The sequence below is a fragment of the Callithrix jacchus genome, chromosome 12 (assembly GCF_049354715.1).
Source record: "Callithrix jacchus isolate 240 chromosome 12, calJac240_pri, whole genome shotgun sequence".
Taxonomy (NCBI): Eukaryota; Metazoa; Chordata; class Mammalia; order Primates; family Cebidae; genus Callithrix; species Callithrix jacchus.
Window position 1 is genome coordinate 55,191,414 of NC_133513.1, and position 17,624 is coordinate 55,209,037.

The 17,624-nt window shown below is 38.3% G+C and overlaps 1 protein-coding gene across 17 annotated transcripts in view; it reads right to left on the reverse strand.

The window, feature by feature from the left end:
• Positions 1 to 17,624, reverse strand: part of KAT6B (lysine acetyltransferase 6B) — a 208,091-nt gene that overhangs the window by 66,442 nt on the left and 124,025 nt on the right. For all 17 annotated transcript variants that reach the window (XM_078345540.1, XM_035267893.3, XM_078345539.1 and 14 more), the window contains one exon: positions 1,854 to 1,962. In XM_078345540.1, coding sequence (XP_078201666.1) covers positions 1,854 to 1,962 — 109 coding nt within the window. The remainder of the gene's footprint in view (positions 1 to 1,853; positions 1,963 to 17,624) is intronic.

Consider the following 17,624-nt stretch of genomic DNA (forward strand, 5'->3'; position numbering starts at 1 on the left):
ATTTACTTGTGCCCTCACATTTCATTCCCATAAAACCCAAGAGGTTGGTGCTACCATTGTCCCTAATTTTCTTTTTTTTTTTTTTTGAGACGGAGTTTCGCTCTTGTTACCCAGGCTGGAGTGCAATGGCACTATCTCAGCTCACCGCAACCTCCGCCTCCTGGGTTCAGGCAATTCTCCTGCCTCAGCCTCCTGAGTAGCTGGGATTACAGGCGCGTGCCACCATGCCCAGCTAATTTTTTGTATTTTTAGTAGAGACAGGGTTTCACCATGTTGACCAGGATGGTCTCGATCTCTTGACCTCGTGATCAACCCGCCTCGGCCTCCCAAAGTGCTGGGATTACAGGCTTGGGCCACCGTGCCCGGCCCTATCCCTAATTTTCTAACAAGGAAACAGGCTCAGAATGGTTAAGTAACTAACTCAAGGTAGAGGACCAGGGCTATGGATGGCTCTTGAGTTTGCTCCTAACCAGTGTATCTCATGACTTCTCAAACAAGAATTAGCTATGGTGCTTTGTCAGTTTTTTGGTTTTTTTAGAAATTAATACAACTAGAGAAATAGTCATGAATTTTAAAATAAGACTTTAGAGAAAAAAGCTTGGGTAGTCTGGGGAAAAAAATTTAAGAACAGAAAAGGCTTAATTTTTATTTTATTTTTTTGCTATTAATTTTTAAAGATGGAGTCTCACTCTGTTGCATAGGCTGGAGTGTAGTGACAAGATCATAACTCACTGTAATCTCTAACTGCTGAGCTCAAGCTATCTTCCTGCCTCAGCCTCCCAAGTAGTTAGGACTATAGCACACCCAGCTAGTTTTTGTGTTGTCTGTAGCAACTGGGTCTCACTATGTTGCCAGGCTGGTCTTGAACTCCTGGGCTCAAATGAGCCTCCTGCCTAGGCCTCCCAAAGTACTGGGATTATAGGTGTGAGCCACCATGCCTGGCCAAAAAATGATTAATTTTTAAAAATCTAACAACTACCACTCAATCTATAGACATGTATATATGCATGTATACGTGTGTGTGTGTGTGTGTGTGTGTGCATGAATGTGCACAGTACTACCTAGGCAAATCAAACCTGCTTAACATAAAGGAAGACTGGCTGGTAAAACAGATTAAGATGAGCACAGTTTCCCTTTAAATTTCCATTATGAAACTGGAGGTATGGCTTTAAAATCTTAGGAGAAAATGGCAGAGGCTGCCTTCAAGGTAATAGCTTCCTTGAAAACATTTGAGGTACTGCAATTTGCCGAGTCCCTACCCAATAATTCCTTGATTTCAATATCACCTTCTGTACAGACCACTCTTTTCTTATCTTATTCCAGATAAAATGAATTTCTTTCATGCCCAATGACATTGATTCTATTATTGCGGTTTCCAGAATATTGTCTCTCTCATTTGGAGTCACACAGAGCTGGGCTGTAATATTACATTTCACCAGTAGGTGTCGTGACCGGAAACACTAGAGACTACAATACTTTTTGAGACTTCAGTTTATATTAACAGAAAACAAGCCAGTGATTCCAGCTGTACTTAGCTTGAAAGCTTAGAATTCTCTACATTGAATTTATCTACAATGTAGACATCTCTACACTGAATTACCAATGCTGGTATAAAATAAAAGCTCAATCATAAATATGCATAGTATTATATAAATATATATAGTATCCATATGTCAGCACTAATATACTCATGCTTTTTTCTCTATTCCTTACTTGTTCTTTTAAAATGTAAAGCCGATGCTATTGCCATATAATTGCTTTAAATAACAACACAGTTTTAATAGAGAGATAAATAGCATGAAGATATAATAATAGGAAGTCATTGTACAACACATAGGAAAAACTCAACTTACCACTACTGCCACAATCTGCACAGGAGAGGAGTTCTTCTGGTTTCTTTTCACGATTTGATTCTTTAGTCCCCAGACAGAAGCTACATATTGGAATGGGATCAGCACGGGGCTATGACAAAATTAAAATAAAAAATACTGTCACTTTTCCATTTCAAAATTAAAAACATTAAAGTCAAAAAAGCTTCTTAACTTTTTACTTACAGCTTCTTACTTCTTTAACAAAAAAAAAACTGCTAAATAATCAACATTTTCTGCCAGTAAAAAAAAAAAATCTCTTAAATTATTATTATTATTATTTTGAGACGAAGTCTCACTCTGTCACCAGGCTGGAATGCAGTGCACAATCTTAGCTCACTGCAACCTCCACCTCCCAGGTTCAAGAGATTCCCCTGCCTCGGACTTCTGAGTAGATGAGACACAGCCGTGTGCCACCACACCCAGCTAATCTTCTGTATTTTAATAGAGGTAGGGTTTCACCATGTTAGTCAGGATGGTCTCGATCTTCTAACCTCATGATCTGCCCACCTCAGCCTCCCAAAGTGCTGGAAAAAAATCTCTTAAATTATTTGATATTAAAGTATTACCTGAAGACATTTCAGTATAATGTATGACTCAGAAGTAATTTTTATTAAACCAATGAAATCTAATACCTTTATATATTATATAGCTTGCCTGAAATGAACAAAATTACGGATTCATTGGACATCTCATCTGTTCCCATTATCTATATGCCTATAATAAATTATCTGTTCAGCATTATAGTCTATGAATATCATTTATAGACTGCTTAAACTTTATTAAATGTTGTAATGCAGGTTGCTATTATTCACCTACTAAATATTTGACATAAAATATCTATATGTTTTTAGACGACAGAATAATAAAATGAGCAGGATTCTGTGGGATCACTAGAAAAGATCAAGAAATCATTATTAACAAGGCTTTTCTGGCACGAAGGTTTTCAAAAGTAAACCACACCATACCAAACAAAAAAGATAAGCCCTCAATCTCTGACATTCCCACTTTATAAAAGAAACAACAAACATTTATCTAGTCCCCAGTACCCTTTAACTCTTATATGAAAATTGCTTTTAACAATGTATAAATCTACATACATTTTAGTGTCCCCATTGTTATTTACTACTATCAGCAATGCTAGTATTCCCACCCATATGAATAGCTGACTGTGCCTACAGATCTGGTCACCTTCTTTTGAACAGCCAAAATTATGAAAACTATAATTTTTCCACATATTCCAAGCCTTCACACATGTTGTCTGCTAGCCATCTGAATGTTACTATGATGTCTCTATATTTGAATCTCATGAATCAAAAATTCAGAGCAAGAACACCCAACATAATCACAAATGTTTTTAAATGTAAATTAAAAACAAGATTTTGCTAGGTCTAACTCTCTAAATATACATCAGCATAGAATAAACTTCATTTGTTCAGCCACTCTAGCCCAAATGCTTAATGCATTTCCTGGTGCATAGTAGGCACTCAAAATATATCTGCTAATTGAATAAATGAAGGAAATATATGTTAGTTTAAAAAAAAATCAATGGTTATAATGATTCCAACAAATGCCTTGGTTCCCTGTGACAACACGTCATCAAAAACAAAAAACCATCTCATGACCAAGCATTCACAAAATTATTTAATATGACTGCTAATCTCATCTTACAAAGGCATTCATTATCTTCCCTTTACTGTCAGCTTAATTTGTTCTTATAATATGCACAGGCTTTACGTTCTGAGGTAGCTAAGCAAATGTATTTTTGTAGCTCCAGTATAAAACATTCTGTACTAGAAAAACCGAAAGAGACAAGCTGCAACAAATTGGTCACTGACTCTAGCCACAGTTTTTTAAATGCCAGATAATCAGCACTGCATAATTATGGATCCATAGTTATTACTTGCAACTGCTCAGCTGCAGTACCTTGGGAACACTTTTGTTCCTTTAAATAGCAATTAAAAGAACAATCTGGTTTTAAAGTGACAACATTCCCCTGATAGATTCTCGCTAAAACCCAGGCCTCTTGACTAATGGGATTCCTGCTTTCATTTGATATAACAATGTTCAAGCTACTGCTGCCATCCTTGCAGTGATAAATAATTTACAGAATGTCACATATCATTCATGCAATGAAACAAATCCAAATCTCCAATCCCATTTTTCTTTCCCCGATGAATTTTTAGCTGTGAGAGAGACATGGCCATCAGCCAGCATTCATGCTCATTTTTCGTTTTTTACTAAAGGTAACACAAAGGACAAAGGTTGCTAGTAGTTCATGGCCAGAAAGACTGATGTCCCTTGCTCTGCCCAATAATAGAAAGCATAGATGTTATCACTTCACGCTACATTCAAGTGAACCCCACCATACTAATGTATGCTCACGACCATTTATTTTAAGGATAACTATCTCACAATACTCTATAAAACCACTGCATTATACAGAAATGTCTGCCCTGCTGAATTATTGATAATTCAAAGCACTTTTTGTTAACCTCAGTGTAGCCAAGTCTAATTAACTTGAAAAAATTGTCACTTGTACGAAATGAAACTTTTACAGTAACACATGTAAATGGGTCACAGAATTATTATGATTCACTATTCTCAATCAGACTACATATAAACTGTTTTTTTAAAAATCCCTTATAATAAAGTAAAATGGATTCCAGTCAGAAAGAGGTCTGAGTAAATGGCAACTTGATTCTATACAAATCTACTGCAGATATGTCATATTTAAGACATTTAAAAATTATACCAAAAATCAAATTCTTAATTCCTTTCTGTGAAATTTCACAAAGGCACATAACCTGTTGATCACATTTTCCCATCAATATGCCTGAATATTTTAAACTAATCCCAAGAAGGAACGCTCATGAATAAGTCTAAAGATGAAAACATCCAGCAAGCTGTGCTCCAGGGATCTCCTTGTCTCCCATGCAGTGGCCCTGGGGCAGCTGCTAGGCTAGAGGCTGCTCCTGTACTATCTCATTTAATCATCTTAACAATCTTGCCTGGTCTAAGTATTATCTCCACTTTAGAAAAGAAATTGAGCACCTAAGAAGTTAAGTAATGTTTTTAAGGCTGCATAGGTTCAAGTGTAGAGCTGTACTCAAGCACAAGTCTGTCTTCATGACAGCACATTTATTAATTTGCTACCTCCTCTCCATTCCTCAGAATAACAAATGTCTAAAATTATCTTTCCAGTGGCAATAACTCTTTACTAATGTGTTCATAATATATTCCATACAACTTCTCCCATGACCAATGGCATATGTTTTTAAAAAACTATTAAAAAGGTAACCACTAATATACCATAGATTATTTATTACTTACCATGGCGGAAAGGTACCTTTAGAATGGAGAAATCTGGTGGACACTTTCTTAACCAGTATGGGACAAAGTGACATCATATGCCTTCCAAGTGCCCATCCTGAAGGACTGGACATTTCCTACATAGTATTCTTATCAGAAACATTTATCCTCAGTCTAATCATAAAGAAACAATTAGGCAAATCCAAATTGGGGACATTCTCTATAACAAGTTTTCTGGACTCTTCAAAAAGTCATATAATATCCAAAAAAGGGCAGGACTAGCCTGAGTAACATGGGGAAACCCCATCACTACACAATAAAAAATTAGCCAGGCATGGTGGCACATGCCTGTGGTCCCAGCTACTTGGGGAGCTGAGGTGGGAAGATGGCTTGAGCAACCTGATTCTATACAAATCTACTACAGGTAAGTCATATTTAAGACGTTTGCAAACATGAGTCATGATTGCATCACGGTACTCCAGCCTGAGCAACAGAGCATGACCAAGTTTCTCAAAAGAAGGGAGGCAGGGGGCAGGACCAATTTATATGACTAAAGTGGCATAAAAACTAAATACAAATACAATCTGTGATCCTTGGTTGGATTCTGGATTTTTACAAAATACCTACAGCTATGAAGGATATTATTGGGATAATTAGGATAATATGTACTCAGAATTAGACAATATATAAATTAGATATAATATAGTAAACATCATTGTGATTATGTAGGAGAATATCTTCGTTTTTAGTAGATATATTTTGAAACATAGGAGTAAAGTGTTATGATGTCTTTATGTTGAAATCTATGAGAAAAGTATTATGATTAGAGAGTAACTTACTCTCCAATGAGTCAGAAAAAATAAAACAAACCTAAGTGTGTTCGTATGTTAGTGTGGAGAGAGAGAGAGACAGAGAGAGACAGAGAGAGAGAGAGAGAGAAAAAACATGACACAGTGTTAACGGTTAGGGAGTCTATGTAAAAGACATACGGTGTTCATTATATCATTCTTTCAAATTTTCCTCATCTTTACAACTTTCCCAAACAAAAAGTTGGGGGGGGGGATCCCACAGATATAGAGGACCTACTGAAAATAATAATTCAGTCTAGATGGCTTTTTTTGAGAGTAAAGGGATTTACCACCATCTATCTCCAAACTCTTTTCAACTTGCAAAATTGAAACTCTGTACCCATTAAACATTACTTTCCTGTATTCTCTTCCCCTCGCCCAGGAAATCACCATTCTACTTTCTGTGTCTAAGAATTTGACTACTCTAGCTACCTCATATAAGTGAAATTATACAGTATTTGTGGAATGGATTATTCTTGAGGCAATAGGAGGTCCCTATAATCAAGAGGCCATGGAGAGACTGGACGGGCGCCATTGGGATGCTGAGGACACAACAGTATACAATTTCACCTCACACAAACAGGGGATCTGGGACTCTTCAAAGCTTCCTTCCCATCAAATAACAGTTCTAGAGTTAATCTCTAAGGCCTTTCCTGGTTCTAATTTTTTACTGATTCCATAATACTTAGAAATTTTCAGAGTCTTCAAGACCTTTGACCTCAAAATAAGATAGCCTTTTCTAAGGAAACATTCTTCAAATCTAGGACAATGTATTTTTAAGAAACTTTATTTTACTTTATGATTACTTCTATTTCTGCCCAGAAGGAAACTACGTAGTTGTTTGCCTGAGTCTATGTAACTGGACAAAAATAAATGAAAATTCCTAAACTAAATCAGAGCCAGGAGTATCTAGACTCAAATCCTCCTCCTGATAATGACAAACAAAGAGGTTTTGTAAGCCATTTCCATGGTCTCTGTTCACAATGATCAAGGATATATAGCCCTCTCTCTCCATAATCCCCTATAGATCCGTATTTCTTAAGTCATCTACATCTTTCATGAGACTGCTTAAAAAAACATACCATTTCAGTAATCCCAAGTGTTAAAACAGTTCAACATTTTTCATTCATATGTTCATACTTGCACCATAGAAAGACCCAGATTCAAACGTTGCTCTCTAAGCCTCAGGTTTCCTCATCTGTAAAAGTGCACAATAGAGTCTATGTTGTCTAGCTCTTGGGTTGTTAAAGTTCAAATGTGAGTGAGTGTGGAAAGGATTTTGTAAACTGCAAAGTTCTACTCAAATATTGCTATGAGTAATGCGAAACTTTCTTTGGCTATAAACAGAAAGAGCGAACAAACAACTTCGAGTCCTTAATAAACATCAGAACAAATGAATTGTTGTGGGGTTTAGAATTACTCTATAAAAGACTTTGATTTTCTGAGCCCCCATGATGAATATTAATCTTAGAGGATTTTTTTAAAGAATGAATTAGTCAGGGAGTACAGGAACAGAGTAGAAAATGCCTCCACTGAGAGACAAAAGGCCTGCAAATATTTAATAAAAGGAAAACTCAAACTAAACAAAAAGATGTCAGAGAAAGAAAAACATAAAATCTTAAATTAATAATACCACAAAAGCAAACAAGGATGAACATTGGCTGGGCACAGTAGCTCACGCCTGTAATCCCTACATTTTGGGAAGCCAAGGTGGGTGGATCACTTGAAGTCAGGAGTTCAAGACCAGCTAACATGGTGAAACCTTGGCTATACTAAAAATATTTTAAAAATTAGCCTGGCAGCTTTTTATAGGTAAATGACACACCTCTCTAAGGTCACCTAACTATTGAGATGGAGGAACTCCAGCCTGCTGACCCCAATCCCTTTACTCTCTGGCTTTTCCCATGGTTGCTCCTCCTTTCACTTAGAGCTTGATACACCTCACCAGAAAGGCTGTCCCTGCCCTCTCTGAATCTGTACTCCACTGGCACCACTTTAGAATCTCCATGCCTTACTTATGAGAGACACCACTTGCTTTGTCACCCAGGCTGGAGAGCAGGGGCCTGATCAAAGCTCACTGCAGCCTCCATCCCCTGGGACTCAAGTGATCCTTCTGCCTCAGCCTCCCAAGAAGCTGGGTCTATACAGGTGCACTACCACATCCAGCTAATTTTTTAACTTTTTATAGAGATGGGGTCCCGTGACATTGCGCAGGCCATCTCAGACTCCTTGGCTCCATACCTTGCTTTATTTTTCTTCATTGTACTCATCACTATCTGAAAATTGCGTACCATTTACTTGTCTGTTTCCCTTACTAAACCATAAGTTCCATCATGATGACAGAGACTGTTCATTGCCGTGGCCCCAGCTTCCAAGTATATCTACTGAATAAATGAATAAACAAATGAACAAACTGCTCTGAAGTTGGGAGCTGGTTTCTCCAAGTTACAGGTCCCTAAATACTGTCAACTGTCTTTTAATTTCATGTACATCCTCAATGACCACAAACATGACATGTAAAGAAATCATCAATGGCAAGGTGGATTCCCCAATTATATAATCTGAAGCCTTTTTTACTCTGACACACAAAATAAATGACATTTATGTTTGCTATATACTTCCCGGGGGATAAACTGACAGGACCAAAATTTTAAAACCAGTTGGGAGGAAAATTACCTGCCCAATATTAACTATTAGGGCTTGCTCAGTAATACTCCCTATAGTTTGTACATAAGATAGATTTGGGGCATGACCAGTTGCCAGCACCTAGTTGTGGTGGCATTCCCCCTCCCCAGCCCCGCCCATTTCTTTCCATCTCTAGAAAGAATACAAGTTTATTTAAAAAAAAAAAAAAAAAAGTTGCTAGGCATGGTGGCTTATACTTATAATCCCAGCACTTTGGGAGGTCGAGGCAGGTGACCACTTGAGGCCAGGAGTTTGAGACCAGTCTGGCCAACATGGTAAAACCCGTCTCTATTTAAAAAAAATACAAAAATGAGCTGGGCATGGTGGTGGGCACCTAAGTCCCAGCTACTTAGGAGGCTGAGGCAAGAGAATCACTTGGACCCGGGAGGTGGAGGTTGCAGTGAGCCAAGATCATGCCACTATACTCCAGCGTGGGCAACAGAGCAAGATTCTGTCTCAAAAGAAAGAAAAATTAAAAATTTTAAAACACAGCCAGGTGCAGTGGTTCACACTTAATAATCCCAGCACTTTGGGAAGTTGAGGTGGGCGGATCACAAGGTCAGGAGTTTGAGATCAGCCTGGCCAACATGGTGAAACCCTATCTCTACTAAAAATACAAAAATTAGCTGGGCATGGTGGCACATGCCTATAATCCCAGCTACTTGGGAGGCGGAGGTTGCAGTGAGCCAAGATCAGGTCATTACACTTCAGCCTGGGCGATAAGAGCAAGACTCTGTCTCAAAAAAAAAAAAAAAAAAAAATTAAAAAGAAGGAAGCCAAGTAAAATGAATGCACTGCAATGGTAACAAAATTATAACAAGTCCACATATCTGTTTAGTCTTTTTAAATGCCATTTTCACTTTAATCTATTTATTTATTTAGAGACAGGTTAATGGGACTGGCTAATTTTTTTTTTAATTTTTGATAGAGACGAGGTTTCACCATGTTGCCCAGGCTGGTCTCATATGCCTGGGCTCAAGTGATCCACCTGCCTGGGCTGGTGCTGATATTACAGGAATGAGCCACCATGCCTAGCCTGTTACAGTCTATTTTTAAAAGAAAAATATTTTTCTAAGGACAAGAAGAGGAGTAAAAAGAAAAATATTTTACAAATGTTGGTGCCTTACTACTGATGATGAATTATTGCCACAAACTTCACAACTGATGGCACTGCAACAGAGACTGAAAACTGCTTCCTTGTTACTAAGGTGGTCTTGTTTGCTACTTCAGAGCTCTATTTCACACCTACCTAATAGAGAACTAGACTTTATTTCTTGCCACTTAACCCACTTATGCAACTGATGTCTGTCGGAACAGATCGAGGCAGCTCCTAATTAGGATATAGATCATGTACACTCAAGATTTTCCCGCACAGCAATCTGCTTAAGATATGGTCTTCGGAAACACACTAACTCTAAAAGTAGGGATTTCCTGTGATGATCTAAATCATCCTATTTTTTTCCAGAGCGTTATCTTGTTCCCATCTGCATCTGCAGTAACAGTAACTGTGGTCAGGCAGCCATTCCTCAGCAGGGAGGATGTGCCCAGCACTCCCTCAGAGCAGCCCTGGGTCTACTTCACATCCTGCAGGGTAGGACAGAACTCTGTTTACAACAGGTCTACCACCATTTTCTCTATACTCCTGTACCCCTTTGTTTTACTCCAAGGCTCTTCCTGTAATTCCATCATGAACTGGACATAAGTAGATATCTTTTTTCCAGAAGATAACTGGAGATATACTTATTAAAAGACTTTACACAGGCAACACTGTCATCATCCGTTTATTCTTCCTATATAGATTTTTATTGTATCACCTCCCCTGCTCATTATGCTTCTCTGTGGGTAATTGGTTCTGCTAGGGAGCACTATATCATCCCCACTGGCTCTGTGGATTGAGTATCTGTATTACTCTGGGCAAAAGGATTTATTATTGTTAATGTATGGAGATCTGGAATGTGACGGCTATATTTTTACCTCCTTGTCACAGGATGAGGGTTCTCCATATTTTAAGTGACAGTAAGGAGGTAGCAAAATCTAATAAAATACAAATACTCAAAAGTATCCGTAAATATATCCCTATAACACATCACTTTTTTCATTTAAAGAAATCATTTAGAAACAAAAAAAGATTTCAATGACCACAGAGTGGGAAAGTCCCACATTCAAAGGTTGACTCAGTCGCATAAAATAATAAAGCTTAGCCACAAAGGAGTAAGAAGAGAGAAGGAAAGACTTTTTAAGAACATCAGCCACAACAATTTTCTATTGTGTGGAGTTAATTGAAATGCTCACACTGTATCCTGTAGTCTAGAACTTGTTCTAATTAGGCAGGTGTGCCATTTATAAGAGTGCTGATTAAGGAAAGTGATTCTATTGGAAGGAAACAAATCTAATCCTGCACACTGCATTTAACAATAGCATCTCATTTGTGTGGTGTGTGTTTTCTTTTTTTCTCTCTCTTTTTTTTCCCCCCTGGTTGATGAAGCCTAGATGAAACCTACAGTTTTTTTGGGGGGGGCGGGGAGGACAATTAAACAATTGCTTGCCCCAGGGCCTTCAGTTTCTTATCTGGACAGGGACTTGGCTTTTAAGATTTCATCTGAAATTCTCTCCTCCACTTCTGCCATTAGAAACTGCAGATATTGCATTTATCTTCTTAAGAGGGCTCAAAGTCTAATTCAACACAGCTGGAAATTCAACACATGGTTACAGGAAGTCTGTTTAGGATTTACAAACTATTCTCTTTGGCAAGCATATCATGATATTAGCAATATAAACCCTACTCCGGATTTAGAAAAATGGAATTTTAAAATCAACTTACATTCAAGTGTCACAAGTTTTGTTTTTTGAGACAGAGTCTCGCTCCATTGCCCAGGCTGGAGTGCAGTTGCGCGATCTCAGCTCACTGCAACCTGTGCCTCCAGGGTTCAAGCAATTCTCTGCCTCAGCCTCCTGAGTAGCTGGGATTACAGGCGCCTGCCACCATGCCTGGCTAATTTTTTTGTATTCAAGTGTCACAAATCTTTAGTCGTTCCTTCTTAAAAACAAAATTAGCAAAGTGCCTCTCAACTGATTCCCAGCTTCAGTGCAGCAGGTACCTTGACTGGAGCAGGTCCAAACTTCAAGACTATAATTTATTTAGGGATACAAAAATCGACAGGGATGTAAACAGAAATTCTGTCTTAAAGACGGCAAGAAAAACAGAAATAGGAAAACTTGAGCACTAGATTCTGAAAATAATTCAAGGGCTTCTGTTGGTAGAAATTCTGTATTGTAATTCATCTCTATGACTTAGGAATGTTTTCCAAGTGAGGCTAGAAGCATAATAGTAATGCACAGATTAAAGGATAGGCATAACAACAATTTACAAGAAGCACAAGCAAAAATTGATACTTAGCAGAGCTGCGTGTTAGGTAGAGGCAGCTAGGAGCTTCTGCAGTTGCCCCAAGGCATTCATTGTAATTTACATATCATACCTACAACCCTGCCTAGGCACACTGTGAACAGAATGTAGACATTCTTACTATCAATACTGCCAAGAGAAACCTGCTTAAACTGCTCAGGACACAGGCAACTCAATTGAATGTAATTAGATCCAAACAGGAAAGTAGAATGAGATGAGACACAGGTAAGTGGTTATTAACAAGCTAGAAAAGTCACACACTAGTCACATTCTCAATAACATTATCACCACCACCTCTGACAGTGCCCTGCACTCACAGAGATTTACATGGCAGTTGAGATGTTATGTGCTATTCAATAAGTTACTAATATTTACTCAGCACCCAAAGTATGCCAAGCAGAATATAACTGGTACTCCAAGTACTTGTCCTCACAGAACCAATAAAAGTAGTGTAATTTCATTATTACACTTAATTCTCAATTGCCCTCTGGGCACACAAACCATCTGGTGTGCAGAATTTCCCTGCTCCTGACTTTTGTTTTCCTTGCTTTCAGACTACCTCTGACCCTTTTAATTGCAATATTCATAAGCAGTAGGAAAAGAGGATTATGTGGATAATTACTACCTGAAGGTCAAGAGCTCTGACCTTGTTTTTTGGAGTTAATTCTGTGTAGCAGAAGACTGACTCATCCCTAGACCCCCTTTGTGGCGGAGGTTCTAAATCTACTTTGCTTTAGGCCAGGCGCCACCCTGGGCACTTACATGAACATTATCTCAGACAGATTCTGGCACCACAGCTTCACTGTAAGGTGTGTGGGAACGGCACAAAACCAAAGCCCCTCCCCGAATACTAATGCAGGCTGCAGCAAGGCCAGGAGAAGAAATGCCAGGCGTGATAGGCTTTCCCCCTGAGGACGAGGATTTTAAACTTAATTTCCTAGAACTTTACAAGTCTACAGACGCCCAGTAAGAGTAAACAGTAGGAAGAAGGAAGAAAAAGCCCATTATTTTGGTGAAATTGGTAAAGTTTTGCATATTTTAAATAGCTTAGTACATGGTGAGCACTTGGAAGGAGATCCTTGTTTGGTTTTTTAATTCCTATACATAATAAAGATGTTTGATAAATATCTGTTGAATATGCAAATGTAACATTTTTCCTACTTGGTATTTTCCTATCACTTTCTAAATTACACTCTTACTTTAGCACATAAATGGTAAATAAGTAATAATAGAACCGCACATGGTTATGGGGGGAAATACACACTTTAAGTGTTTGCTCATTAGAACCTTCACATCTTCCCATTTACAGTTTTGTTTTGTTTTTTTTCAGCCAGGAGTGGTGGCTTACACCTGTAATTCCTACACTTTTTTGGGAGGCCAAGGCAGGCAGATTACTTGAGGTTAGGAGTTCAAGATCAGCCTGGCCAACATGGCAAAACCCCATCTCCACTAAAAATTAGCCGGGCATGGTAGACCACACCTGTAATGCCAGCTACTAGGGATGCTGAGGTGAAACTGCTTGAACCCAGGGGGCAGAGGTTGCAGTGAGCCAAGATCATGCCAATGCACTCTAGCCTGGGTGACACAGAAGATTCGTCTCAAAATAAATAAATAAATAACAAAAAGGTTTTTTTTCAATTGTGGCAAAATATAAATAACATAAAATGTACCACTTTAACCGTCTTTAAGCATAAGTGTCAATGACTACATTCACGTTGTATAACTGAGGCATATTTTATATGCAATAAAATGCACAGTTTGATGAGCTTTGAATAAATGCATACACTAGTAACCCACACCTCTATCAAAAGAGACCACTCCATAACCCAGAAAGTTCTCTCCTGCTCCTTCCCTTTACGCTTCCCTTCCTAAGCAATCACAAATCTGATTTCTACCACCACAATTTGACTATGTCTCTTCTGGAACTTCATTTAAACGGACTCAGACACTATAATTTTTTGTGTGTAGGTCTTCTTCCACTCTCCACAGTGTTTTTGAGATTCACATATATTGTTGTATCTGTCAGTGATTCGTTAATTTTTTTTTTTTTTTTTTTTTTTTGAGACGGAGTCTCGCTCTTGTTACCCAGGCTGGAGTGCAATGGCGCGATCTCGGCTCACCGCAACCTCCGCCTCCTGGGTTCAGGCAATTCTCCTGCCTCAGCCTCCTGAGTAGCTGGGATTACAGGCATGCACCACCATGCCCAGCTAATTTTTTGTATTTTTAATAGAGACGGAGTTTCACCACGTTGACAAGGATGGTCTCGATCTCTTGACCTCGTGATCCACCCACCTCGGCCTCCCAAAGTGCTGGGATTACAGGCGTGAGCCACCGCGCCCGGCCGATTCGTTAATTTTTATCACTGTAGTATTTTACTGTAAATGTACAAAATTTTATTTGTTCTCACTATAAGTGATTAGCATTTGTTTTAAGTTTAGGGCTAAATTTTTTTAAATCACTATAAACTTTTTTTATACAAGTATTTTTGAGAATATGTGCTTTCATTTATCTTGATTAAATACCTAGGAGTGGAACACCTGGGTCATTTAGATGGGTATATGTTTAACTTTATTAAAAACCCCTAACTAGACTGATTAAGAAAAAGAAAATACAAATCACCAATATTAGGAAGTAAGGTAGAGCTATAACTACAGACCACTAACACATTAAAATAATGGAAAGTATTATTAACAACTTTATGCCAATAAATAAGACAACAGAGACGAAATGGACTTTACAGATAAGACGAAATTAACGAAACTAACCCAAGAAGAAATAGAAAAGCTGAATAACCCTAAATCCACTACAGAAAATGATTCATTATTTGAAACCTCCCTAGAAGAACTCCAGACCTGGATGACTTTACTGGTGAATTATTTCAAAGATTTAAGAACACAATGCCAATTTGACATGATTTCAGAAAATAGAGGAGGAGAAAATATTTCTCAATTAATTTTATGAGGCAGCATAATTGATACCAAAATCAGATGAAGACATTAAAAGAAAACTAAAAGTGCAATCAGTATCCCTCATGGACACAATTCCCATTATCAGAAGTTTTACTTTAAAAAACAAATCACCTTTACTTAAGTATAATTATACTGAGGTATAATTTACTTGCAACAAAATGCAACCTTTTCAAGTTTGGGCAGGCCCAGCACAGTGGCTCACGCCTGTAATCTCAGCACTTTGGGAGGTCAGGGGTGAGCGGTTCACTTGAGCTCAGGAGTTGAAGCTCAGCCTGGCCAACATGGAGAAACCCCATCTCTACTAAAAATACAAAATTAGCCAGGCATGATGGTGCATGCCTGTCATCCCAGCTACTCGGGAGGCTGAGGCAGAAGAACCACTTGAACCCAGGAGGCGGAGGTTGCAGTGAGCCCAAGATCGCAACACTGTACTCCAGCCTGGGCAACAAAGCAAGACTCCATCTCAAAAAAAAGAAAAAAAAAAAGTTTGGGCAAATGATACATCCATGTAATAATCCTAACAATGAAGACATAAAGCCCTTTCATTCAGCCCAAAATGTTGTCTCCTGCATTCTTGTCCATTTTCAGACCCAGCAACCACTGATCTGCTTTCTGTCAATACATATTAGTTTTGCCGGTTATAAAATTTCATATATGAAATCATACAATCTGTACTTTTTTATGACTTAAACTTACACTTTGACATGTTTCTGAGATTCATCCATGTTGTTGCATGTGTGAGTAATCTATTCCATTTAATACTACTTAGTGTCTCATTATATCAATACACCTAATTTGTTTATCCATTTATCTGTCGACAGACATCTGAGATATTTACAGTTTGAGGCTCTATGAATAAAGTTAATATGAACATCCTTTTGTGTGTGCTTGTTTTCATTTCTCTTGGATAATACCTAGAAGTGGAACTGCTAGACATATGGTCAAGTGTAGGTTTATTTTATAAGAAACAGGCAAACTGTATTCCAAGGTACTTGTGCCATTTTCCACTTCCAGGTGCACTTGGTATAGTCAGTCTTTTTAATTTTAGCTGTTCTACAGAGTGGATGGAAGTGTCTCATTGTGATTTTAATTTGGCATATCCTTGATGACTAATGAGGTTGTTAATGTTTTCGTGTGCTTAATGGCCATTCATATATCTTCTTTTGCACAGTTTCTGTTAGAATCTTCTGACCATTACAGTGGTCACTGCAATATATTGTCTGACCCTCTTTCAGTGAAAAATCTATTGTCCCAGCTACTGAGAATGCTAAGGGAAATCAGTATTCAGCTGTCACTCCCTCCAGGGATTGCCTCAGCTGCATAGAATCACATTGGCCAAGACATATCCTTCCTAACATGGGCCATAGCCACAGGCCCACATTACTGAGTGATGCAGAAATAAAAAGGCAGCATGGGCCAGGCACGGTGGCTCACACCTGTAATCTCAACACTTTGGGAGGCCAAAACGGGTGGTTCTTGAGGTCAAGAGATTGAGACCAGCCTGGCCAACATAGTGAAACCCTGTCTCTACTAAAAATACAAAAATTGGCTGGGGGTGGTGGCGCACTCCTGTAGTCCCAGCTACTCAGAAGGCTGAGGAAGGAGAATCGCTTTAACTCTGGAGGCAGAAGTTACAGTGAGCCCAAGATTGTGCCACTGCACTCCAGTCTGGGTGACAGAGCGAGACTGTGTCTCTAAATAAATAAAGGCAGCATGAAGGCCTGACTCAGTGTAATTCTGAAGGTCCAATCCAGCTTCAGACCGACCTGTGAAATCATCCAAGGCTGTTCCTGAGCCACATCACTGCTCAACATTTCCCTCCACCCAGTGCTGCTTTGTTGCCCTCCTTCTCAAAAGCCTTAATACCAAGGGCATCCCTTAACAAATATCCCATACCTGAGCTTTATCTGTATAAGCTTCCTGAGGAACACAACAAGTAATACCCATTATTTAATTGGGTTGTTCGTCTTATTAAGTTGTAAGAGTTCCTTATAGATACTGGATACAGATCCTTTGTACGTATGTATATAATACATAAGATATAAGTGTTGTGAATATTTTCTCCCAGTTTGTGGCTTGCCTTTGCATTTTCCTAACAATTTCTTTTGAAAAACTTCATGTTTTAATTTTGATAAAGTCCCCTTTATCCATTTTTCTACTTTGTGTTCAATCTAAGAAATCTTCACCTATCCCAAAGTTGCAATGGTTTTATCCTATATTTTCTTCTAGTTTTATAGGTTTAGTTAGTTAATTTTTGTTATGAGGTGAGATAAGGGTCCCAGTTCATTTTTGCCCCATATTTATAACCAGTTACTCCAGGACCTTTTGTTGAGATTTTCTTCTTCCCATTAATTAGTCCGTGAGCTTTGTTTTTCTTTTTCAAAAACATTTAAAAACTATTTGAAATCCTTTGTCACAAATTTGTTCAACAGCATCCCAATTTTTAGGTAAAGCTTGTTGAGATCTTCACTGGGTTTGTTTTGACTCTATAAACCAGTTTGGGAAATACTGACATTGTAACATTATTCAGTCTTCTAAT